Source organism: Peromyscus leucopus, chromosome 14, assembly GCF_004664715.2.
Source record: "Peromyscus leucopus breed LL Stock chromosome 14, UCI_PerLeu_2.1, whole genome shotgun sequence".
NCBI lineage: Eukaryota > Metazoa > Chordata > Mammalia > Rodentia > Cricetidae > Peromyscus > Peromyscus leucopus.
Window position 1 is genome coordinate 72,197,819 of NC_051075.1, and position 25,625 is coordinate 72,223,443.

Here is a 25,625-nt window from a genome sequence, read left to right on the forward strand (position 1 = left end):
CAACCCTCCTATTCTCAAGGCTTGGTCCTCTGCTGGTCTGGCCTTTCAGCACCTTCCAATGTCTAAAGCAAAGCTGCTTAAGCTATAGGTTGTGAGTTCTGTAACTGAGAAAAATTTGGTAGGAGTGAAAGGTTGAAAACACAAAATAATCAAAAATATATTAAAAATTAAAAGAGTAAAAAAGAGCCTTAAAGTGGAATTATCTAGATTAGGTTGGCCTGTGGGCAGATCTGTGGGGGATTTTATTGTTAACTGATGTAAGAAGACCCAGACCTTTGTGGGCGGCACTATTCCCTAGGCAGGGGTCCTGAACACTAGAGGAGAAGAATAGCTGAGAGCAGGCAAGGATCCATACATCTATTCTCTCTCTGCTCTTGACTGTGGACATGATGTTCCTGCCTTGACTTTCCCTCAGTAATCCACTGTAACCTGAATTTGTAAGCCAAATAAACTCTTTACTCCCTGTCTTAGTTAGGGTTTCTGTTCCTGTGATGAGAACCATGACCACAGCAAGAAAGGAAAACATTTAATTGAGTGGCTTACAGTTGAGAGGTTCAGTCCATTATCATCACAGTGGGACATGGTGGTGTGCAGGCAGACATGGTGCTGGAGAAAGAGCTGAGATTTCTATATCTTTGATCCACAGGCACAGAAAGTGAACTGAGACAGTGAGATGAGACCTCAAAGCCCACCTCCATGGTGACCCACTTCCTCCAACAAGGCCACGCATGCCTACTCCAACCAAACCACACCTCCTAATAGTGCCACTCCCTGTGAGCTTATGAGGGCCAATTACATTCAAACTGCCACACTCGCTAAATTGCTTTGGGCCAAGATATTTTGTCACACTAACAGAAATGAAGCTGGGATGTTTAGTTTCTCACTGGCCTGTTGATGGCTAAGTGGACCAGTCTGGCTGACCTGAGAGTCCCAGGCACCTGCCTGCCTCAGCCTCCCAAGCACTAGGATTGCAGGCATATGCCACCACACCCAGCTTTCCACACAGCTTCTGGAATTGAGCTCAGTTTTTCATGTTTGCAAGCCAGGCCCATTGCCGCCTGCACCTTCTCTCCTGTGTGTTCTTTTGTAGGTCAGTATTTCTGCCTACCTGTTTGCAGATGTGTCAGGAAAATCCCCCTAAGCTCTGCAAAAAGACAGAGGTTACAAGGTTACTCCAACCCTCTCCGTCTTAGGGTTTCTATTGCTGTGACAAAACACCCTGACCAAAGAGCAAGTTGGGGAGGAAATAGTTTATTTGGCTTATACTTCCACATTGCTGTTCATTATTGAAGGAAGTCAGGACAGGAACTCAAACCAGACAGGATCCTGGAGGCAGGAGCTGATGCAGAGGCCATGGAGGGGTGCTGTTTACTGGCTTGTTTCTCTTGGCTTGCTCAACTTGATTTCTTATCCTTAGAACCCAGGACCACCAGCCCAGGGGTGGCCCCACCCCAATGGGCTGGCTCCTCCTCCATCAATTACTAATGAAGAAAATGTCTTATAGCCAGATTTTATGGGGGCGTCTTCTCAACTGAGATTCCCTCCTTTCAGATAACTCTAGCTTGTGTCAAGTTGACGTAAGACCCGGTCAGCACACGCTCTAACACTGATGTTATTCCCTGGATGGAACATTGATGTAATTGTGGTTTTTGTCTTTAAAAAAAAAAAATGCTGTACCCCTGAGCTTCAGCACCAAGAGGTGTTTTGGAGGCGTTAGCCTACTCTTGGTCTGGCCCTTATCAAAAAGACTCCTGTGCTCTTAATTGGCTTAATTAGTGTGGTTGTTGCTAACCACCTCGCATGGATCATTTCACAAAGGCTCAGACATCACAGCCGCCCACAGGCGTCTCCACCCAGATCACCCTCACCAACTTTTTCAGCAGGGGACGAAGCATGTTCCGTTTAGGTAGGAAAACCTGCCTGACTCCCTGAAGGCTGCTAGGATTATGCACAAACCCACAATTCCAGGGCAGTGGCCACAACAGTCCCTCTGGGCCTCGGCAGCTAGAACTAGACCTGGGGTTTTTAGCTGAAGGTCAGTGTGCCATTTTCACTCCTGGTCTGCCAAGACCACCAATTTTGGGGTGCTCTGTGTCCCAGTAGCCCTAGACGCCCTAAATACTTTCGGGAATAATACAGTTTGGCTTCTAAGATGGTTTTTTTGTCTCCGGCATGGAGAATATTCAGCGCAACATGATACAGGTTTGATGTTGCCGTAATGCAGTGAGCTTTTATCGAGTACCTGCAGCGTGCTGAAAAGTCATGGTCAAAGACAGCCATCTTTCCTGGCAAGATTGCCCTAAGAGTAGCTGTCAGTCTACCAAAAACAGGACCTCAATCCCAAGAGAGGCAAATTATTTAATCTGAGGCTTGCCAAACATCTGGGACCTGGGCAAGAGGGGGCCAACCCATCTATTTGACTGTGGCGAACAGAGAAGTCCTGATGTAGCATCCATTTGCAGCTGTGGGACCAAGTCACAACTCCCTTGTTCCTGGCTGCATACTCTTCCCCAGCCGCGCTCAGTGCCTAGACCCCACCCCCACTCCGCTTCCCCTGACCCCCAGGCAGACAACATGGGCTTAGGAAGTTGCCTCTTACTAAGACCTCTCTGCTTGGGGACAGGTTGGTGGCATCCTCTGAGAGGTAACTCTGTTTGCTTTCCTGGAAGGTCCCTTTGGCGTCCTTCTATTCTGGTGAGGCCCACTGTGTGGAGTAGCCCCTGGACAACAGGATTTGACCCATCCACAACACACCTTCATTTTCATGGCCGCAGGACTTGTTCCCTGTGCTCAGTCAGGGCTTGGATGGCGCTTCCTGAATGCCACCAGAGACAGAGGACTCTCCTCTGGCTTCTGACCCAGTTGGACATACAAAAATAACCACAAGTGAGGCGGGTAGGGTCAGCAAGGCACAGCTGCCTCTGTGTGTCTCTGTCCTGCTGGTCCAGGTGTCTGTGACAGTCCCTCCCCCAGGAGCCATGGTGCTGCATGGGGTGGGGTGGGGACTGGAATGTTGGAGACGTTCTTCTGTGACTCGCCAGCTCCCCAGTGTAGGATCCAAAGCGTGTTCGAGGCTTAAGCACAATAGGACTTTCCCAAGCAGAGGCAGGAAGAATGAACATCCCAAAGGATTGGATCAGGGAGGTGAACTCTGGATACATCCTTGTCCCAGCCCACCACCACCACACACTCCAGGATGTACCCATTCTCTGATGTCAGCTGTCTCTATTCTGTTTCATTTCTTCCCTTCCTACATCACCCACTCCTGTCCTCCTCCAAGACAGGGGTCTGTGTTTCTCTATTTATGTATTTATGTATTTATTTATTTATTTATTTGGTTTTTCAAGACAGGGTTTCTCTGTGTAGCTTTGTGCCTTTCCTGGAACTTACTTGGTAGCCCAGGCTGGCCTCGAACTCACAGAGATCCGCCTGGCTCTGCCTCCCGAGTGCTGGGATTAAAGGTGTGCGCCACCACCGCCCGGCCAGTGTTTCTCTATTTATACATCGGGCTTCCAGCCTGTTCTTGGCATATAGTAGATGCTCAACCACATGTCTGTGTAGTTGATGAATGAGTGAACAGTTGATCAGATTTCCCACCTTCGCCTTGCAGCCCTAAGACTGTTCTGTTCAAGGAAAGAGAATATACATCTGGCTCCACTGATGCTACTGAATCACTCCAGAGGCGCTCTGGAGCTCTCGGAGGTGGAATCTGTTTGGTTTGCAGCAGCCTCTGCAGGCCGATTCCCTAAGAGAAAGCCTTCAAGCCCTCGTTGTCTTGTGTCTGCTCAGCGGTGGACACTTTGACAGACCGTCCGGAATCTCGCTGGCCTTCAGAAAGACCGACCATAGACACTTACAGGAGGCCAGGCTTGGCCAGGAGGTGGAGCCATCTGGCTGGTCTTGGCCATTTTTCTTCTTGATGTTCTCAACCAGTATCTTCTAAGACAAACTGCAGCCCGGGCTCCTCCACAGCCCCTGAGTTCTCAACGGTGGCTGTGGGCTGCACCACGGAGGACAGATCCCAGGTGGTGGTCCAGCCACATCCAACATGTCTGTCCCCAGGAGCTAGTGTCCCTTCACTATTAGTAATCAAAGATGATGGCTCCGTGGAGACGGCACTTTTCTGCTGTGTGCTGAGTTACTATGGCAACAGCCTCAAAAAGGAATCTATTTGCTTTTTTTTTTTTTTCTCTTAATTCTGCAATGTTCTCAGGTTTTCCAAAAATACCCTTGTTTTCCTGGGCCCCTCTGCGGGTTTGAGCTGGTAGCACAGGCAGCTGTCTGTACGCTGTGCTGAAGCTCTCTCTGCTCCTGGCTGTCACTTGAGCAAACAGTTCTTGCTGTAGTTTGCTCTTAGCATGTACTTCATCCAAGTAGCGGTGCCGCGCCCTGGGACTCAAGGAGAAAGTCAACTCCAGGCTGTCTGTCTGTAAGAGCTCAGAGTCCGGGGAAAGACAGACACACCCGTAATGTAAGTGCATGGCTAATTATGGTAGCAGATAAGATGATATAATAAGTGCAGGCATGTGTAATGTAATCAGTACGCTGGCCTCTGTGGAGATTTGTTAGTGTCGGGCTCCAGCAGAGAAAGCTGTGAACTTGGGGCGCGTGTGACAAAGGTTAGATGTTTGCCGTTCCGTTTCTGATCGATTCCTCATAAGCTGTGCATTCTCAGGAAAGTGACTGTGCCTCTCTGAGGCCCAGGATCTGCGTCACGCTGGGCTGCTGTGAACAGATGGAACGGCACCCAGGTGCAGGGTAGCTCTTCCATGGGAGACCCTGGCTCATCCATGGCCAAGCTCCTGGGACAGTCAGGAGAGGCTCGGTAGGGTGACGTAGGGTGACAGGGGTCTGCAGAGGGCCACCGGCCGTGGTGGGGCAAATGAGCTAGCAGCTGGAGGGTCCTGGCATGTTGGGGAAGCTAAGAGAGCAGGGGGTTCTGTGCCCACCGATCCCCAGGCTCTGATGGGACCCCATGAATGTCACTGCTGAACAACGATAGCTTGCGGGCTAGGGGCTGCTGAGGGAGCATAAAAAAAACAAACACAGACGAGGCCAGCATGTCCTCAGTACAGAAGCTCAGGTCCCCATGTTGCCACGCCTGGCCACATTTGGGTACTGCAGCCTGACTTCTAAGTACCCCACAGAAGTGACAGTGACTGCCAGGCGACTGAATGCTTAGAGTAGGCCCTGGGGATGATGGCCGGGTTTGTGTGTTGCGACGCCTAGAGTTTAGTTCCTGGTTAATTACTCTGAGCTATGCAAGCTCAGGGAAGTCATTGTATTTCCCTGAGTCTCAACCCAGTCGCTTTCCATTTGTGCCTCAGTTTCCCCACCTGGAAAACAAGGATGTCAGCCCTTTCTCATAAGGGGGGGGGTGGTGTCTGTGATAATATATACCCTCAAGTTATGAAGGTCCCGTGCCCACACCTGGCCTGGAACAAACTCTAAGTAAATGTTACTTGCGTTTTTTATTGCACCCGCTCTGTTTTACATGGAAAACTCTGCAGTGTGGGTGCTAGGCAACAAGGATGGCGGGTTCTGCTGGTAGGCGGCAAATATTTCCATTAGCTGCATCTCTGTGGAAGAACCACGCGGGAGGAGTCAGCCACCGTCTCTGGGGGAGTCTTCGGATCTGCAGCCTTTAGCGTTTCTCCGGTCTCTTCCAGAGTTTGGCGGGGAGGGAGTTGATGCAGCAGAATGCCACCCTGCTGCCAGGGTAGTCCAGATGGATGGAGCCCTGCTCCGGGAACAGGAGCTGCCTCTGGTGCTGAGCCAGCCACATCCCACCCCCATCCCATAGCTCCAGCCGCCTCCCAGGATGCCACCTGCAGATTTATTTCTCACCACACATACTTCCTGTTGCCCTCTCTGGGAGACTCCATTCCTCCACCATCAGCCCTGGATGGGTTGGTCCTACAGTCTGTACCCAGCTATTTACTTTATAAGCAGGAAATGCCCACCCACCTGGGCACTCCCGAAGCCCAGCCTGGTCTTATCCTGGACCCTATTCTTGTAACTACCTAGTTCTCCTCTGAGCCATTGGACACCAGGAGAAACCTGTAGCACACGAAACACAGACCATCCTTATGTGGACTGCAAGACCCAGGGGTGGGGTGAGGGGGAGGCAGGGAGGAAGGACAGGGGACAAGGAGACACATAGATCAGCGGTAGACCCCACAAGAACTGTGTGTATATTGCAAAGCTTTGTATGCTTATATTTGAACCAGATGAATCAGTTCTGACCATAGGAAAATCCCCAGTCATTGCATAAGGCTCAGGGGAAGAATGGGGGCTTTTAAGGCATTTCTAACCTATGACCCCATGCAGGACATGTGTATGCAGACATGCTCATGCCTGTGCATGTATGCGCACTGAATTGAGAGCAGTACACTGGGGTGTTAGGAAGCCGGCTAATGCTCTGTCACATGACCCTGTGTCAGTGCTAGTGTGCGAGGAGCCATTCTGTGACTGTATTTAAGGCTGCCATTCTTTTTTTTTTTTTTTAAGCTGAGGATCGAGCCCAGGGCCTTGCACTTCCTAGGCAAGCGCTCTACCACTGAGCTAAATCCCAAGTCTGCCATTCTTATCCAATAGTGACAAGCTGAAGACCAAGCTTTTAATGCATAGGTCTTTGACAGATGCTCAAGATCCAGTCCACAGTGGCATCCCTGACACTGTCCCTGCCCTCTTGGTACAGAGTTGGCCTTCAGTGTGTGCTGAGTGATATGGACGGATGAGGTCACTGAGTCACGCAACCCTCTGTGTTTAGACCATAGATTCTGTGGGAATTTAGCAATGAGAGAAATTATCTGTATATTTACTCTGCCTGGAGGCTTGTCAGAAATGCTCTGGTGAACTAGGTCACTCAAGAGGCCACAGATGGAATGCTCTGAAGAGACATGGCTAAGGATGTGGGCCTTGGTACCGGCTCTCAGTGTCGGCAGGCTTAGGCCACTCAGAGGAGCAGAGAGAAACACAGGGCTGACTTCCTGTTGAAGGTGAATGTCAGATAAACAGTAACTTTGAGATATGTCCAGTCAGTTACAAGATGTCTTAGTTAGGGTTTTTATTGCTGTGAAGAGACACCATGACCACAGCAACTCTTATAAAGGGAAGACATTTCATTGAGGTGGCTTACAGTTCAGAGCTTCAGTCCATTATCGTGGTGAGACATGAGAGTGTGCAGGCAGACATGGTGCTGGAGCAGGAGCTGGGAGTTCTTACATCGTGACTCAGAGGCAACAGGAAGTGGTCTGTCTCACTGGGAGTAGCTTGAGCATAGGAGACCTCCAAGCCCACCCCCACAGTGACATACTTCCTCCAACAAGGCCAAACCCACTCCAGCAAAGCCACACCTCCTAATAGTGCCACTCCTTTTGGGGGCCATTTTATTTCAAACCATCGCACAAGATATAATTATTCTTTAGATGTTTATTATTACATTTATGAGGCTAGGAGGGCATGTGTAGGCTTGCCATGCATGTGGAGGTCAGAGGATAATGTGTAGGAATTGCCCTTTCTGGGAGACTCCATTCCTCCACCATCAATCCTGGATGGGTTGGTCCTACAGTCTGTACCCAGCCATTTACTTTATAAGCAGGAAATGCCCACCCACCTGGACACTCCTTTTTCCCCAGGATTCAGTTAAAGCCGTCATCACGCTGGCCCTATTTACCGTTTTTGTCCTTTGACGTATTTATATTGTTCATCTGACTGTCATGATTAGTTGAGTCCCACGTGTCTCATCTGGAGGTGTTGGTGGCTCACAGCCCAGCAGCAGCTTACTCTGGTCTTCTCAGGATCCCCCTGGGCTTCTTAGACATTAGCTGTGCAAACTGCTCAGAGGTCTCGTCGTCGTTGTCCAGATTCTGGTGGCGCCACCAGAACCTACCGTAGGCACAGGGCAGTCAGAATATTTCTGTCTCTGTGTGGGTTTAAAGTCCACATCCCCCAAACATCACATTCTATTTGCCGCTAGACCCCAAGGCTGTGGGGAGGTGGAAAGAGACAGGCCACGCTGGACTCTGAGAATGACCACCTGCCATAGGAGTCTGACAGAGCCAGGGTGACAAAGCAGACCCCTCATCCAGAGCCCCACAGACAGATGAGTTCTCCCTGAGCGACCTCCTCAGAGGGGCGCTTCCTGTCCAGGACAGTGTCTGCCATTGTCCCCTCAGAGGCCACCCCTTTCCTTCTGGAAGAATCTGCTGTTCCTTTCCACAGAGAGGCCCCAGAGGGATGTGTGTAACCTCCACCTCTGGAAGGCACCCCGCTCCTTAGGGAATCTTCCAGCAGAGAGTGGAGATCAGGGATGTAGACGGGACCCTCTGAGGCTCCCGTAGACATTGCCCAGAGTGCACAGGCCCCTGCATGCCAGTTCACCCACCACGGGTTACATGGTGACCCTCACACTGAGTGTGTCTTGGTCCAGAAAAACAGCCAAGATTGTGACCATGACAGTGTGGCACATACTTCCGTTCAGAGTGTTGCCTTTCATGACATTCACAGAGAACAAAGTAGCAGATGCCATGTAGCCACTGACCAGAATCAGCCACTTTGGAGGGGGGAGGATGGGGGGATTCAATTAGAACACTCTGTTGTTAAAATAAATTGTATATAGTGTCATGCTGGCCCCATCTTCTCTTTAATGCTGTCGATCTCCCTCATCACATCCCCATCTTACTCAGAGGCAGCCTGGGCATGCATCCAGCTTGGGGTCACAATCCGTATTGACACTTTCATTTCCCTGCATGTGGATCCACACACTGTACATGGCACTATAATGCATGCGTGGCTTTCCCTGGAGAAGGGCATCTGAGTTCCTTTGGGATTTGCCTCCCACCACATGGCAGACTGCTGGGCTTACCGAATATAAGAGACTGCCCCCGCCCCCCTAACCCCTGTCTGGAAATAGTCTTTAGTATTTTTCTGTTCTTGAAGGAAAAACTTGGACTGGTGTCTTAGGATTTCTATTGCTGTGAAGCGACACCATGACCATGGCAACCCTTATAATGGAGAAACATTTGATTAGGATGGCTTACAGTTCAGAGGTTCAGCCCATTATCATCACAGCGGGACCTGGTGGTGTGCAGACAGACATGGTGCTGGAGAAGTAGCTGAGAGTCCTACATCTTGCAAGCAACAGGAAGTGTTCTGAGACACTGGAGGGCAGGTATCTTGAGCATAGGAGACCTCAAAGCCCGCCTCCACAGTAACGTGCTTCCTCCAACAAGACCACGCCCACTCCAACAAGGCCACACCTCCTAATAGTGCCACTCCCTTTGGGGGCCCTTTTCTTTCAGACCACCACAGCTGGGGATGTAGCTGTCAGCAAGATGCTTACTATGTACTCATGAAGACCTGAGTTTGCCCCCCCCAGAACCTACATAAAAGCTGAGCATAGTTACCAGCACGTGTAATCCCAGGCCTGGAGGGAGCGGAGACAGGGGGATCCACATACTCACATATCCCCGTAGTAAGATAGAGAGTCCTCTGGGTGTATAGCTGGATCTTAAGGTACATCAATTCCCAGCTTCCGGAGGAACCTCCAACACTGGTTTCTTTAACGACTGCACAAGTTTGCACACCCATCAGCAACAAATAGGTGTTGCCTTTTTCCCATGTCCTCACCAGCATGCACCGTTTTGTTGTTGTTGGTGTTGTTGCTGCTGTTGTTGTCTGTTTTTTGGCTTATTGGTCTTGGCCATTCTGATTGGAGTGAGATGAAATCTCAATGTAGTTTTAATTTTAACTTCCCTGATGGCTAAGGATGTTGGACATTTCTTTAAGTGTTTCTCGGCCATTTGTGTATCATCTTTTAAGAACTCCACTTAGTTCTGTACCCATCTTTATTTGGGGAGTTTGAGTTTTTTTGATGTCCAGTTTTTTTTAGTTATATATGTGTGTCTGTCTGTCTGTGTGTATTCTAGATGCCAACCTTCTCTCCGATATGTAATTGGTAAAAAGTTGCAGCTTTCATTGCTACTGTCTGTATAGTAGACCCCCAATACATAATGGTTCATCTTAAGTTTTTTCACTCTCCTGGGGCTAATGAAATGGGTCTTGCCAAACTCTGAAGGTCGGGGGCAGCAGCAGCAGGCTGCTCACAGTTCCATCCTCCCCGCCATGTTACAGGAGTAGGGGTGGGTGGTGGTGCACAGGACGTATGACACACTACACTGGAATCACCTGTGTTGAGAAGGTCTGATACTTGGTAGGACAGGCATAGCAAGACATTTCCTACTCAGGACATAAGTTTTGACTTATGGCGGGTCAGGTAACGAGGAGATGTTGAGGAACACCTGCAGGCTGTTGTGATGACCTTGTATCAATATGATGGTGGTGCTGATTTAATTGAGTATATCAATATGGTGTGACAGACATATCAGAAGCACACATGTATTGCTAAGAAATTTTCTCCAAGCCAATCTAATCTCTCCCATGGAACTGCAACCTTCTCATCAGGAAACACAGCCTGCCCTGAGCTCCCCCTGGTGGCCACTTTCAGTTATTACACTCCAGGGTCAGTTGCCGTGTTGTTACAAAGGATGATGGCCCAGCTCTGCTCCCCCCCCCCCCCCCCCCCCCCCCCCCCCGCACTCGGGTGGTGGAGGCAGGAGGACCATGAATTCAAGACCTAGTTGGGGCAACACAGTAGAATCACATAAAAATAAAAATAAAAATAAAAACTTCCCGTAGCTAGAGTACTTGTTTAGTATGTGCCAGGCCCTGGGGCCCATCTCCAATACAACAAAAGATAAAAGCACACAGGACCCCCCAGAGCTATCCTATGAGAAGGTGCTCTTAGCTGAAGCAGGTGATTGGGGACCACTTATGGACCCTATGATGATTTTTCTTTACAAAGTGGCCCTGAGATCCAGTGTAGACGTGCAACATGAAGCAACCAAGTGTCTTTTATGGATCAAGTTCAAGCTGCAACCATGTCACGGAGTAACCCTGCCTCCGCCTCTGACCATGGCAGGGCTGCATGTTGACTGTCCTAGTGGGAAGTAAAAGAAACATTGCTTCCTAGTTGTTCCTTTGGATTCCACTCAAAAGAACCCTGAACCATAGGCCATCCAGGCACGGGAGTCATCCCTGAGACTTGATGCATGCACTGGGGAGGATCTTCAGAGACCTGGGACAGCCTAGAGCAAGGAGAGGCCTTTGTACTGATGTGTCTAGGCTTACCACTCTCTCTGAGTGAACAACCTGCCTCCTCCACCTCCAGCTTGGGAGTTCTGACATCCAGGAACAAACACACTAGCCTTCTTAAGAAGTGTGATCTACACTCAGGTGGAAGGAATTCAAATCAGTCTCCTGAAGAGGGAGGCAAGGGCAAGTTGGTCTCTAAGCACCAGAAACTCTAACATTTCATAGTTGTTAAAGCAGAAAATTGTTTATATGGGGCTGGAGAGATTATCTGGTTGTTAAAAGCATTGGCTGCTCTTGCAGAGACCCAAGGTTCAATTCCCAGATCCCACATGGAAGCTCACAATTATCTGTAACTCCAGTTCCAGCGGATCCAGTGCCCTCTTGTGGCCTCCATGAGCACTGCATGCACTATTGCATAAACATACAGAACCCACATCAGAGTGTGCAAAACTATGATTATCATCATGGGAAGAAAGGAGGGAGGGAGGGAGGGAGGGAGGGAGGGAGGGAGGGAGGGAGGAAGGAAGGAAGGAAGGAAGGAAGGAAGGAAGGAAGGAAGGAAGGAAGGAAGGAAGGAAGGAAGGAAGGAAGGAAGGAATCAGGCAAAAGGGGAAATTCCTAACTCTAGGGAAAGAGTGATACCATGGCTTGTGTTTACAGTAGAGTATTACACAAAGCAGGTGCTGTGATCCCAGCTACTCAGGAGGCCAAAGCAGCAAGGGCACAAATTTAAAGGCCTGCCTAGGCGACTTAATGAGTCCCTGTGAGTGTGTGTGTGTGTGTGTGTGTGTGTGTGTGTGTGTGTGTATGTGTGTGTGTTCTCTGACCTCCACATGGCATGACATATGTGCACTCACCCACCTCACACACTATGTAAATGTAATAAAATAAATAAACAGTGAAATTAAAATAAAGGGCTGGGTTTTGGTACCGTACTTTTTAAAAGAAAGAAAAGAAAATTGGTGCTGGAGAGATTGCTCAGTGGTTAGGTGCTGCAGGCCACAGGAATATGAAGCAGGAATTCAGCAGGTTTCAGTAAAAGCTAATACCTGGAAAAAGCAGGGCTAGCCTCAGGGAGTCTTGGTGTTATTCAGCTTTGTAAATATATTAGCTGTTTTCTGCTATGAATGTCGTGTGAGCTTTCATAGTTTACCCAATTGATTCTTTTTCCTAAGAACTACTAAACAGTGTGGATTAAGATCGTTCTTTGAGTTTATACTGTTAAGGTATTTGGATACTGTCTTGTAGGCAAGGTTTCCTGCCTCCAAGCCTTCTGCTTTTCTTTTTTAGCTAACATCCAAGGACACAGCATTTCAGACCAACTGCTGATCTCCTGAATTAAATATCCATTCAGAGACACGCCTAGGTGTATAGCTTTGTTTCTTGTGCAAATTAAGCTCAGAGCCTCCTTTACAGCCTTAGTAGTATCTCTAGAACTTCCCTTTTGACATTTAGCTTAGAACAAAAAGGCTTTTTGCGCACCAGGTACATCAAGCTGTGACACAGCTGTCTAGAGATCCCCACCCTGCCAGTAAACGGCACAACCGAGTTATACTGAGACAGTTTAAGCCCCAATGAAACATAAGCAGTTTTATTTTACTCATGATTTATACTAACATTGTAGACACCTAACATTTTACCTAACCACTTCTAGGAATGTAATTTGAGCATGTAAATACCCTTTTTCTGATGTATCAACTGATTTTAGCTCTTAGTTGACCTCTTCCTTTAACTACTCCCTTTTTGGGTTGTAAAAGAAAGCCTGACAGTCACTGCCTGAGGAAAACTCTCATCTGCCTTTATGACCCTGTAAGAATTCAAGCCCGGTGACCTCACCTTAGCCAGAGCATTGCTATTGCATGGGTATACAACTGTAAACCTCAGAGACTTGAAGAAAACTAGATTGGAGGAGAACTAGAAGGATGAAATGGAAGATGAGGAAGAGCCAGATAGGGAAGAACTAGGTGGGTAAGAATAAAATGAGAAAGACCAAGGTGGGGCAGAACTAAGACAAAGGAGGACCACAGAAAGATGTAAGAGGGAATCAAGCAAGAGAGGAGCTAAGTGTGAGTACAGAATTGAAGCTGTGTAGACAGAATTTTGTCTCAGAGGAATAAAGTGAATGGACCGTAGAGCTCAATGTACTTAGATTTATCCCCTCGGATTACCCCCACCGTTTGTCATGTCTTCCCCTGGACTCTGAGAGAAATCTCCTCAGTTAGGAACACTTGATCTTCCAGAGGGCCTGGGTTCAGTTCCCAGCACCCACATGGCAGCTCAACCATCTGTAATTCCAACTCCAGGGGATCTAACTCTCTCCTCTGACCTCTATGGTCATAGACATAAATGTGACATACATGTGAACAAAATATACATCATACATACATAGACATACATGTGAACAAAATACACATCATACATACATAGACATACATGTGAACAAAATACACATCATATATACATAGACATACATGTGAACAAAATACACATGCACAGAAAATTTAAACTAAAAAGGGAAATTATACAATAAAGTAGGATTTTTGTCAAAGCCTTAATGTTTTATTTTTACAGAGGAGCTGTATAATAAGAAGACCCGAACTTCAAAGCCATGAAAACATATTCTCAAGTCTGATCAAACTGAAATTACATAAGTATAAGCCGCTCGGCATTTGTGCAAGGTCTGATTTCAACTGAATCTCAGCAAACTTGAGAATCATCTCTCTGTAAAGATGCTCATGTTTGGGTCCATTTCTGACACTTTCTTCCCTTCCACGTAGATGGAGCTTGTTTTTTTCTGTCTAGAAAGGCAAGTGTGTCACTATTCTTTTTTTTTTTTTTTTTGGTAGCTTCACAACTCTGTCCTTTATTCTGTCCCTACTTCTAACCTTATCTGTGGCAGACATAGAGAGACAACTGAGGGTCATTATCTTAGTTACTTCTCTATTGCTATGACAAAACACCAAGACCAAGGCAACTTATAAAAGAAAACCTTTAATTTGGGGCTCACCATTCCAGAGGGTCCATGACCGTCATGGTGGAGAATACGGGAGCAGGCAGCATGGTGCTGGAGCAGTAGCTGAGAACTCACATCCTTATCTGCAAGTAGGAGGCAGAAAGAGCTAACTGAGGATGGCATACGTCTTTTGAAACCTCAGAGTCCACCCTTAGTGACACACCTCCTCCAACAAGACCACACCTCCTGGTCCTCCCCAAACAGTTCCACCAACTAAGGAAACAAGCATTCAAACATGTGAGCCTCTGGTGGCCATTCTTATTCAAACCACAACAGCCACCAATTTCTCCTCCTCCAAAGTCAAAGCCGAATGATCACGTGGGAAATCCTTACTCCTAGTTGTAGGTGTTTGAAGGAATGATGTATAGGGAGAGCCCTGGTGACAGCAAGCAGGAACTGTGGCAAGACTGTTTAAATCCTAAAGTGGATGGTTAAAATGCCATCCCATGCTGCTGTGTGTTTCCACAAGAGTGTCCTGTAAAAACTTGGTGGCACTTTACAAAAGTGCACATCTGGAAATTCTTGGGTGACCTCACAGGTCCAGTGTTGTAAGAGCCATGCCTTCACTGAATCCAGGGAGCAGCCGGTATGTGACCTCAACATTAGACTTGGGGCATGCTGCAGGTCAGGCACAGAGGCCTTCCTCACATTCTGTAGGCTTCTCCTTCTGGAAACGTCGGGAGGTTTTTCCCACTGGGAAGCCCTTCTGGACTGAAGGAAAGTCTGCTACACGTACAGTCGCTCTCAGGCCAGTGAGCCTTTCCCTTTCCCCTTGTGTGACAGTGCAATGCAGCCCAGGTTCTGGAATGCTAAAGGCAATGCCAGAGACATCACACCCGTCCTCACCTGTGCGCACTCCTTCTTAGATGGATGCTTACCCAGAGCTCACCTCTTCCTTGTTGGCAGGGGTCAACTTGATCCTTTTTGCCTTTGATCCTAGTTCATGTGGCATCAAGGGTGATGCTGGGCAAGAATCTAAACTCAGTCACCCTACTTTGACACTTAATAATAGGGACGCTGGAGCTATGGGGGTTGACCCACTAGCAGTGATAACGTCACATCTTTGGAGGATCCAAAGAAGATTGTGGCCTTCACTCCCACAACTAAGCAATCATCTGCCATGGGGTCCATCTTCTCTGCTCACTGTTCTGAACCCTGAAGATTGTCTAGTACCTTTCCCTCAAAAGTCTGGACAGTTTTCTTCTTCACTACAGAAAGGAACCAGGTATCACACATGCACATGCACACGTGAATACACACATGTGCACGCACACACACACACATACACACTCACGCACTCACAGGCACACACCTCACCTGCCACTCTGTCTTCCTTCCCTTAAACCAAGTTTGCAAAAGCTTTGCAAGATCTGGAAATACTTTTTTTTTTCATTAAGCAAAAGATGCTGCTGTAATTCCCAAACTGAAGGCAAACCACATTGCAATCTTCCTGCCGGAAGTGAACTGCCAAGAGACAGTCATCCTGTCAGTCTGTAGAGGAGGCAGCTTCCTGCCAGTGGGACACTTGTCTCCCAGAGCTTATCTTGCCAAAAGTCTATTACTTTGCATGAATTCAGACGATCGGAGTCAAAGGCGTCTTTTAAAAGGCTTTCCCTGTCTCAATTCAACCAAGTAATCTATCGAGATGAGTTTTCTCAACTTAGCCGCGACCTGGAAGTTCATTTGACAGGCAGCTCAAGCATTGTGAAAGCCACACTCTCTGCGCCTGAATCCAGAACTGGCAGTGCCAGAGGGTCTTCAAGTGGAAGCTGACACGCTCTTGCAGGAGCCCCACTGGGGAGTGTGAAATGAGCTGTTACTTCAGAGCCTGGGCCGGCAGGGATGTGCTTAGCTGCTTGTCAGTCATCACGGCTATGGGGACTTGCCTGCAAGTCACCACAATGTTAGGTACACTGGGGAAAGATAATGTAGCTGTCACTCACTCCTTTGTGATTTTCGAGAGCGTATTAATGAAATCCAGGAGGTATTCTGAACCACATAATGTGACCCTGAAAGCTTTGGGGTACAGCTTTACATGGGTGAATCATGTTCCATCAGCCCTCAATACAACCATACGGAGACTGTCAGCCTCTCCTGCCCACCCACTGGAGAAGAGTGACAGGCTGGCAGCGACGCCCGTTCGGGCCACGCAGAAGGTGGTTTGGTCATGCTGCCATCAGAGTGGGGGACTGTTAAGGGCTGTGGGGCCATCTTGCAGCTCAAGGCTTTTCAAAGGCATTGGATCTGTGAAAAGACAGTAGGTCTGTTTGAACACATTGTCATCCTTCCATCTGTATCGAGATGCCTGGGAGGTTAATTCCGGTTCTGGAGTCTGATGCGTGGATTTTAAGTGGCACCTTTCCTAGTCTGTGCTGAAGAATGGGAAGACTTGGGGGGGAGGCATTCAGGTTCCAGCATCTTCACATGCAGCTCAGATCTCGAATCCACAGCATCCTCCTCACACACCCGGAACACAAGGACCTCTCTGTTGGAACTCTGGAGCTTTCCTGTGCCTACCCTGAAAGACACTGAGGGTTGAGCCCATTTTTTAATCCAACAGATCCCTCTGTATGCTTACAAACCTCCCTCAAGCATCCACCAGAACCTTCTGGAAGCCCCCAGGGTGCTTGCAGCACATTGGGTAGCCCCAGCCCAGAAGCTGTAATGTATCAGAGGGGGGGGGGGTTGGGAGAGAGGGATCTTCTAACATCAGCGTTTGGTGGACTTTTTAATTCAGAACTAGAAACTGGCATGTTTAAACTGCTTCCCCCTTGTCTCTCTCATACACACAGAAAAAAGAAAATGAAAAAATTAACAAAATGTTAGCTAGATAAATTAAGGCATGATTTTCAGTTTTGCCTGGCATTATGTTATCACTACTTTTTATTTCTTATCTATTCTTGGTATTGTGAGACAGTCATGTTGCTCATGGCTCTTTTCCTTCAACTGCCTAAAAGCTGGCACTGAAGGCGTGAGCCACCACCGCTAGCCTAACATGTATTCACTTTTAAATTAGGATAGGGATAAAGGTGTGCTTGCAGCCCCTGTGGGTTTGGAAGGGCCCGGCACAGGGGAGATGGGGTGTGGGAGCTTGTGGGGTAAGATCCATCAAGCCCTGTGTGTGAAACGGGCTCAGGAGTGTCTGCCATAAAGCTTGATGTGTATGCTCAGGGGTTGTGGTTGATTGGGTTTGGTTTGGGTTTGGGCTGGCTTAGAATTCATTCTGTAGCCCAAGCTGGCCTCAAACTGTGCTCTTCCTGCTTGGGCTCCCAAGTGTCAGGATTACAGGCATGTACACAGCCAGCTGGAAGCATCTGTTTTTAGGCATTAAAATGTGCGTTAGTGCCTTGTGAATTGCCCTTCCTTGCAGGCCTGTTGAGCTGGTCCGCTCTAGGAGTGTGGTCTCCGCTGGGCAGGACTGACTCATTCTGTCTCTTCTCCTTACAGTTGCCCATGATGGGAGGAGCATTCATGGACTCACCCAACGAGGACTTCAGTACGGAATACTCCCTGTTCAGCTCCCCAGCCAACATCCACGCAACCTCCAATGGCCACGGCCAGCCAGAGGAGTCTCCTCGCTCCTCCAACGACGCTGTTCTGCTATGGATTGCCATCATAGCAACACTGGGGAACATAGTGGTGGTAGGGGTGGTGTATGCCTTCACCTTCTGAAGGCACAGGGATGCTGAAGCTGTGGGGAAGCCCTCTCCCACTGGACTCACATGGCAAGGCTATCCATGTGGCTCCATCTTGTTCCTGGCCACTGGAGACGCGCCTATGTTCTAGATCTAGGCTTGAATGGCCTCTGGAGGGGCAGCCACTTTGCATCTGTGACTTCCTCCAGGCAGTTCTGATGTAGAATATCCCAGTGCTGTGGTTGAGCTGATGGAAGCATTGCCTTGAAGTTGGTGCTTCCAGCCCCTGAAAGCTTGATGGGCCAAGTCCTTCCAGCGACAGACTGAACAATTCTTGAAGCTTCGGTCAGTCCTAGAACACAAGAACAGGTTGAGCATCCTATTAGGTTAAAAAAAAAAATGTAGACCTGGTTTGTTGACACTTGCCCAGCAGGCAGTTGTCACTTGAATGTCTTATTTTCTGCAGACTTATTGAACCCAGTGTGTGGGTACTGGGACAAGAAGAACTCTCACAAGTTAGGACTCCCACCTTTTAATTTGATGTCCCACCGCTTGGAATATTGATGGTGATGTTGTAGGGTCATAGTATGTTGTGAAATTGACTTATAGACAGTACTTTGCCACCAGACACTTGGACCCTTGCAGGACCCAAGTGCATCAGAAGACCCAGGGACTGGGATGAAGGCTCTGATCTTTTTAAAACAAGCAGAGGATGCCTTCAAAATTTAGATTCCCCCCAGGCAGTTAACCCTTCACTACCCAAGCAAAGTCACCCTCTCTTCTCCGAGGATGTGTGGGAGTTAAAAAATGAATTAGTTGTGTCCCTTCATCATTGGACAGATGTCATGGCAAAGGGACATGATGATCCTGTGGTTAGATAATGATGGAGTCGGAGCAGCAAGGCATTCCCTAATCTGGCTGAGTCTGGTCTCCACCCTAGCCAAGCTCTCTAGTGAGCACATCCCTACCTCAGCAACTGAGGCAGAGATGGAATCCCCAGGAGGTGTTCTACGTGGGGACTTCCCAGGTCATCCAGTGTCTATGCTGTAAAATGGTGTATAGATGCTGTGGTCTCCCTCACAGATCTCACTCCCCACATCCATTGCTGTATCCAGCATACTTGCAAATGCTTTGGCCCCAGGGGAAGCTGTTAGTACTGAGAACCGGTCCAACCTCTGTAGCCAAGAAGTAGGGGCATAGAGTGTCTGCTAAGATGCCTAGGATCATCAGCAGGGCAGGATGCTGGGCTGGCAGGTAGCTGTTGTGTGCTGGTGTTGGAAGTTGCCAGATGTTTGCTCTGGCTTCCTGCCTCACCAGCAGGACCCTCCTCATCACACCCTCAAGTCTTTCCCTAGAGCAAGGGGAGGGACATCCTCATGAGAGAACCCAGGCAAGGGATGGGGGCAGGAGTGTGCTGTGATGTCTTCTGATTTACCCCAGGGGAGTAGCAGCCAGTGGTCCATCCTCTACCTTGTCTCCATGGAGACAGCAAGTTGAGGAGGGATCTGTGCCTGCTGTGATGAGAGAGGAAGGGACAGAAATGATGAGGACAGCTCCTAGTCTTGTAAAGTATTGGCATGTCAGCACTTAGTATACACACACACACACACACACACACACACACCAGTCAGTTAAACCGTGTTGATGTCTCTCCTGCTCTCCTCTCTCCTGGGTCAGAGCCGCCGATGGTCATGAGCATTGGAAGCCCCTTTTGTCCATATGGCCTCAACTGGTCCCATTCTGTCCTTCTGTCCCTGCAGTTTCCTATCTGAACTTCCTCACCACAGATAACAGTGAGGAGTAAGTGACAGGTCCCAGCCAGGGTGAACCACACTCTCCCTCCTGTCTCTGCTTCATTCTGCCTTGGTCGTCAGGAAAGGGACAAGCAGGCCTGAGCTTGGTGCTTGAGTCCTGCGAGCAGGCATGATGCTAGGTTTCTGTGCACAGCCTTCGTCCCTCTGTCCCCTCACAGCACAGAAAGGAAGTCAGAGGCTCAGAGCAGTGGCGTAACTTTCCTGAGGCCACACAGCATGGGAGTGAGGATCTGGGATTGTGAGAAGTGAGAAGCTAGGTTCTTCAGCTGGCTCTCCCTGTGGCACTGTCCCACCTTCTGAGGCTGATGGCACCACTGAGGTACATTTGAACTGGACTTGCATCTTCAGAAGGCATTTCCCAAGGTGTCACAGTTTGGAATGGCCTGGGCCATCCTTGGGTCTCAGATCATCAGAATGGGGCAGCCTCGGCATTGCCTAGACTCAAGAGGTGTGGTCCTTCCCCACCCATTCAGGATTGACCTAGAGTCTCCATGTAAGTCTCCAAGAAGGGTCCCCGAGGTGAGTTTCTTGGGTGCATGTAGAAAGGGCCTCAAAGCCCTAAAAAAGCTGCACATTAGAAGGTCAGAGTGTGGGCCTCACCTGTGTGGCCTGTATACCCTAAGCTGGGGTACAGTCTTTCTGTGAGCCCCCAAAGCTCTCCAGAGCAGGGAATGTGTAACTTCTTTGGGATCCCAGCCAGAACCCCATTGGCTTCGCCCTGGATAAGGTGGACCCCAGAACCTCCTTAATTTGACAGGAAGGACCTGGCCTTTTGTGTACCTGGCCCTTGGAGAAGTTCTGCATTTGCTGGAATGTCCTGTGGCCCATGAAACGCAATTAAAGAGACTAATGAGTCCCTACCCTGCCCAGAGGGAGCACTGTCCCTCTTTGCATGAGTTTCTAGGGTTCCAGGGAGCGGGAAAGGGGGCAGGCCAGTGCCACACAGCCAGAGAGGCATCAGGCTGGCATCTTGGGTGGATATCTGCCAGCCCACCTTAGCATTTATCAGGATCTGTCTGGGAGCCAGAGCCATTCGGCTGCATGTGTGTCCTTCGCACTCTGGTCCTCCCATGCAGGAGCATGGCTCCCCTTGGGACCAATGGGTAATGAAATCTCTCCTGCTGCCTGTCCCACTGACAGCTCATAGACTTCCCAAGTCGGGGCCAGGGAGGAGCAGCCGGAGACTGAATGGCACGTGTGTACCTGTACCAAGCCCTCCTGCCCTCTATCCCCAATGAGCACTCAGCGCAAGGTATGGAGGAGAGCATGCTGAGCTGCAGGGTCCAGAGATGCAGGCAGAGGTGAGGCCACTCTAAGAAGCTCAGGGGAGTGAATTATGAGCCCAGGACACTCCCTGCGTCACCTCCTGGTATCAGAGCTTGAGCAAGAAGTGTCATGGGGGAGAGGATGAGCCACACAAACCACGGGGCTAAGGGTGATGCACATTACTACCAGGGTGACAAAACCCTGTCATCAGTCAGGACAGATGGGGGTACACGTGTTGTAAGTCTGAATCATTTCTCCTGGCTCGCTGTGGATGTCACCGGTGGGTTTTGATAGGAAATAAAACCAGAGAGCTAGGAGATTGCTCAGGGGGTAAATCATGAGGACTCGAGTTCAGATCCCCAGAATCCACACAAAATAAAGGGTCTGGGCATAGCGGTGCATGTCTGTAATCCCAGCACTGGATCGTAGAGATAGGCAGACCCACCGGGCTCGCTGGCCAGCTACTCTAACCAAAAGCGTGAGCTCAGGTTCCGTGAGAGACCCTGGTTTTTTTTTTTGGGAGGGGTTGGTTTTGTTTTTAAAGCAGGGGTGGATAAGTGATTGAGGTCAACCTCTGACCTCTACACGCAACCACATGAACATGTGTGCACACAAACACACATAGACAAGGTAGAGAGAGGAGAGCTGCAGAGACGGAGGGGACTGAGAGGCCTCAGACCTTGGATAGACGACCGCATAGGTGCACCCTGCCCAGGACAACCTGGCACAGTGGTGCCCTTGTGCCTGCCTAGGCCACAGCTTTGAGAAGGCCTGGCCTCAGCTTCTGGTTCATCTTTCAGCCAACTTCTGCCTCAAAAGGTTTCAGACCTTCCTTTCTGCGGGTTAAGTCCCCATGTGCTCAGTGTGTAGGGAATGTGCATGCTTTGACCACAGGGCACTTCGGGGGGCCCCGGTTCTACCAGGAGCCCTGTCTGGTGGAGTAGCCCGAGTCGCTGTGTCTGCCTCTTGATTCTTTCTGTGTTTTCTAGACTCGCAGGCTGGGGACATTGCGGGGTGGGACTGGTCAACAGAAGAACAGAGTCTTGTCCCCTGATCACCCAGCCACAAGATTCCTGTGGTTCTTCCTCTCGGACACCTTGGTTGCCCAGGGGACATTTGGCAATACCTAGAGCCTATTCTTATCACAACTTAGAGAGGAGCGAGGACCTAGTGATATCTAGTGAGTGGGGGCCAGAGGTGCTGCGCATCCACACACAAGACAGACCCCGTGGCCAACTGCTGTCCACCCCCCAAGTGCCAACAGTGCCGAAGACAGGAGACCGCATTTAGACCAGAGAGTCCAAAGCAATGGGGGGGTTGCAAAAGCTCCAGCTGCCGTGCATGCGTCTCCATGGTCGTCATGCGTCTCCGTGTGGACTGGAGCAAATGTGAGCACAGTGGCCGCCCCAAGTCGAGAAAACTTCAAGAGCGGGACTGGACCTTGGAAGCCCACGTGACTTTTCTTTTGGGAAGACCCCTACCCGTGTGGAGACAACCCGACAATATAGTCAGAATGCTGAGGTTGAACCTGTCCCCCACCAATGACTGTGTGTCCAGGATCTCCAGCGTCTGGCCCTCATCAGTGTGCCTGAGGGGCACAATTGGGGGAGAAATTCTGATGAGGACAGGGAGCCTGGGGAACAGGAACAGCCGTCAGAAAATCCAAGTCTCCTTTCTGACCTGCCTCCCGCCTCCGTACCCTCCAGCCCTGCTCCCCAAAGCTGCAGGCATACTAACTCTTTCTACTGTCTAAATTCTTCTGGAATTCTTCTTCATCACCTGCCGCCCACCGATTCCAGGTCTGTGTGTGAGGAGCATCAGCCAAGCTTCTGTGTTTTGTGATGTGTTCCTGGGCAGCTTGTAAACACGTGTAGGTGACATGAAGTTATTTTAACTGTTGCTCCAGGTTCTCCCCACCCAGGTACCCAGTTCCCCCGTGTATCGCTGACCTCTGCTGCAGTGGGGAGGCCCTTTGCTGATAGGGGACTTCAGTGTGCTCTTTTGAAGTGTGGTGGGTGACACCTCCTGTGTTAGCTTTCTTGCTGTGGTTGTCATTTTCTATTACAATAATTAAACAGAAGGGAAGTTTAACTCTGTCTGGCTCCTGTCTGCTCGTCTTTGAAAGCCACAGCTCCTGGGTCCACTGAGGCAGGATAGGTCCTCACCCAGCAGTTCTCCTGACCCCTGCACCCACCATCGGAGAGCAAAGTTTATCTCCCTCAACTTCACGCCTTCGGGACCTGCGCTGTCTCCAATGAGCAGGAAGAACCAGCAGACATTCAGAGAGTGAATGAGTGAATAAATGAATGAATGAATGAATGAATGACCAGCTTGCCAAGGAACACCAAGTATGCAACCATAGTGGTGTTCATGTATTCGCTAGTAATAGAAGCACCATCCGGTGTGGTGACTTATCCCTGTAGTCAGCAGCAGGAAGGAGTCTGAGGCAGGAGGATCACCATCAGTTTGAGACCAACCTGAGCTACTGAGTGAGACTCTGTCTCAGAACAATAAGTAATGAAGCCAGAAAGAAAAACATTGGTATAGCAATTGGGTGCCCAGTGGTATGCTGAAGTCTTGGCCTGTACGGTAGCTGTTGGGGCGGGGGGGGGGGTATCTCCACTGCACAAATGAGGAAATGGAGAGAGAGGGCTTCCTACCCAAGGCCTGTAACTGATGGCCAGGAAATCTGACTCTGGGATCCTGTCTCAAGAAGGCTTGCAGCTTCTCAGGTTGACTCTGAAGTCCTAAGGAGCTGAGGCCATCCTGCAAGATGACAGACCAGAGCTTGGCCACCACACCCTACTTGCTGCCATAGGCAAATGTACCCAGTTCCTCTGAGGTGGTACGCACCCACCTTGGCAGCAAGGAAAGTCGATGGGCTTACTGAGGACTTGGGGAGGACTCCGCCTTGCACACCCGGAGGGATGAGGGTTCAGCAGGGCATGCGTCCAGTAACAGAGCTGCTGGAGCCCAAAGTTGAAGGCAGTCGTGGGAAGAGGTGGGTAGAGGGACAGAACTTGCTGGAAGGGACCTGGAATACCAGAATGAGGAGCCCGAGAGGTCAGTGGCCACCGTCAGTGTGTCCCTGAGGAGGCTGGTGCTCAGGAGAGGCAGGTGGTCTCTGGAGGCGAAGTGACAGGCGTGTCTTGGCAACAAGGGAACCAAGAAGTGACTCCAGGCCCTGCCACCTTCCCCGCTCTGTAAAAAAAAGCACCTCTCTCCTAGCACCGACTCTACCAGTGCCTCGGGGATCGCCCCTCATCTTGTTTCTGGTGAAGATGGCTAAGGCCTTCACGCTGCAGTGTGTTCTCTGTTTGCAGGACCCAGCTCCACTCTTGACTGTCTCCTTCACAGGCACTGTCCACGGCCCAGCGCTGCTAACTTCGTATTTTAAGCAGCTACAGTTCATTCCCATTGACCATTGTCCACGTCCCAGCTCTGCCCTGCCTGCCAGCATTTGGTACTGCATTTGGGGACTTAGCAACTTGGCATGTAAACGCATGCACTCACGTACTGTGTCCTGTCCCCTGGCCATCTTGGTCTGCATGGAACAAGGCAGGTGTATTGTGGTAGAAGTCCACGTGGCTGTGAGCTCTGCTGAGATGTGTGTGTAAACAGCCAAAGCTGCCCCTGTCCAGGATCCTGCTGTACTGTGCCTAGGTAGGCAGATATCTCTCCTGGGGACAGGCCTGCCCTCCCTTTGGGGTGCACCCCTGAGGGCAAATGTCCCCTCTTCCTCCCTCATGGGCCCTCAGAATGCCCAGTCCAAGAATGGCATACTAATGACTTCTGCATACAGATAAATAGACAAGTAGCAGGAATCAGTTAAGGAACAAGGTGAGGGGTAGGATGAGGCATGACCCATCCTGGCACTTGTTGGGTCAATGGCTTCTTTTATCACCTTACCAAAGCTGGCTGAACCTCTGAGGGGCAGGGAGAAAAGGGACAGGGCCCTGGGACCGTGAAGGGTTCCCCAGTGATTCCTGACTGGTTGGTCTGTTTACTTAGCTGCCTTCTATGGTCTCCCAGACCCGCCTTCTCTGGGATTTTCCATTTGGCTTCTAATTGCTCTGTCTCCTACAGCCCCCACAGTTAACATTTATATAAAGCCAGGATGCCGGTGCCATCCGTGCAGATGGCACAAATAAGGTTACCCACCATGGCAACCAGCCCTTGCATGGACGCTGCCCAAGGGTCTGCAAGAACATTCCAGTCCAGCCCTCCAACTTCCGGACCAGAGCTCCAGGCATCTGCCTCCGCACAGCAGGCAGGAAAGCTGTCCTTTTCCTTCTGGGGGAAAACAAATGACCAGATGAGAATCGTGACGTGAAATGTGCAATACTGAGAAGCCCGGGGGTGGGTAAGAGGAAGCCAGACAAGGCATTGCACCAGGAGGGTACCCCAGGACAGACAATCAAGACCCCAGAGTTCAAGAAGAGAAAAAGAAGTCCGTTACCTGCTCAACAGCAGCAGCCGTTGTTCTGCTCTGGGCGGTGGACAAAACAAAGCCCCATCCTTCTGGTGGGGAAGGCAGAGGAGAAGCAAAGAAGGAGATGGTTTGAGAATAAGGGGAGCAGGGTGGGTGGCTCAGTTGGTAAAGTCCATGCCTCGCAAGCACAAGGCCCTGAGTTCAATCCCCAGGACCCTGGTTGAAGAAAAAGAAAAAGCCATGTGTGGCAGTACACACTTGTAATCCCAGAGTTTGAGAGGTATGGAAAGGGGATCTTAGGGGCCCCC

General features: G+C 49.8%; 1 protein-coding gene across 1 annotated transcript in view; it reads left to right on the top strand.

The window, feature by feature from the left end:
- C14H14orf132 (chromosome 14 C14orf132 homolog) overlaps positions 1–22,976 on the top strand; it is a 38,686-nt gene extending 15,710 nt beyond the window's left edge. Inside the window, exon 2 of the mRNA XM_028882071.2 lies at positions 17,618–22,976. Coding sequence (XP_028737904.1) covers positions 17,618–17,842 — 225 coding nt within the window. The 3' untranslated portion in view covers positions 17,843–22,976. The remainder of the gene's footprint in view (positions 1–17,617) is intronic.
- Positions 22,977–25,625: the final 2,649 nt, after the last annotated feature.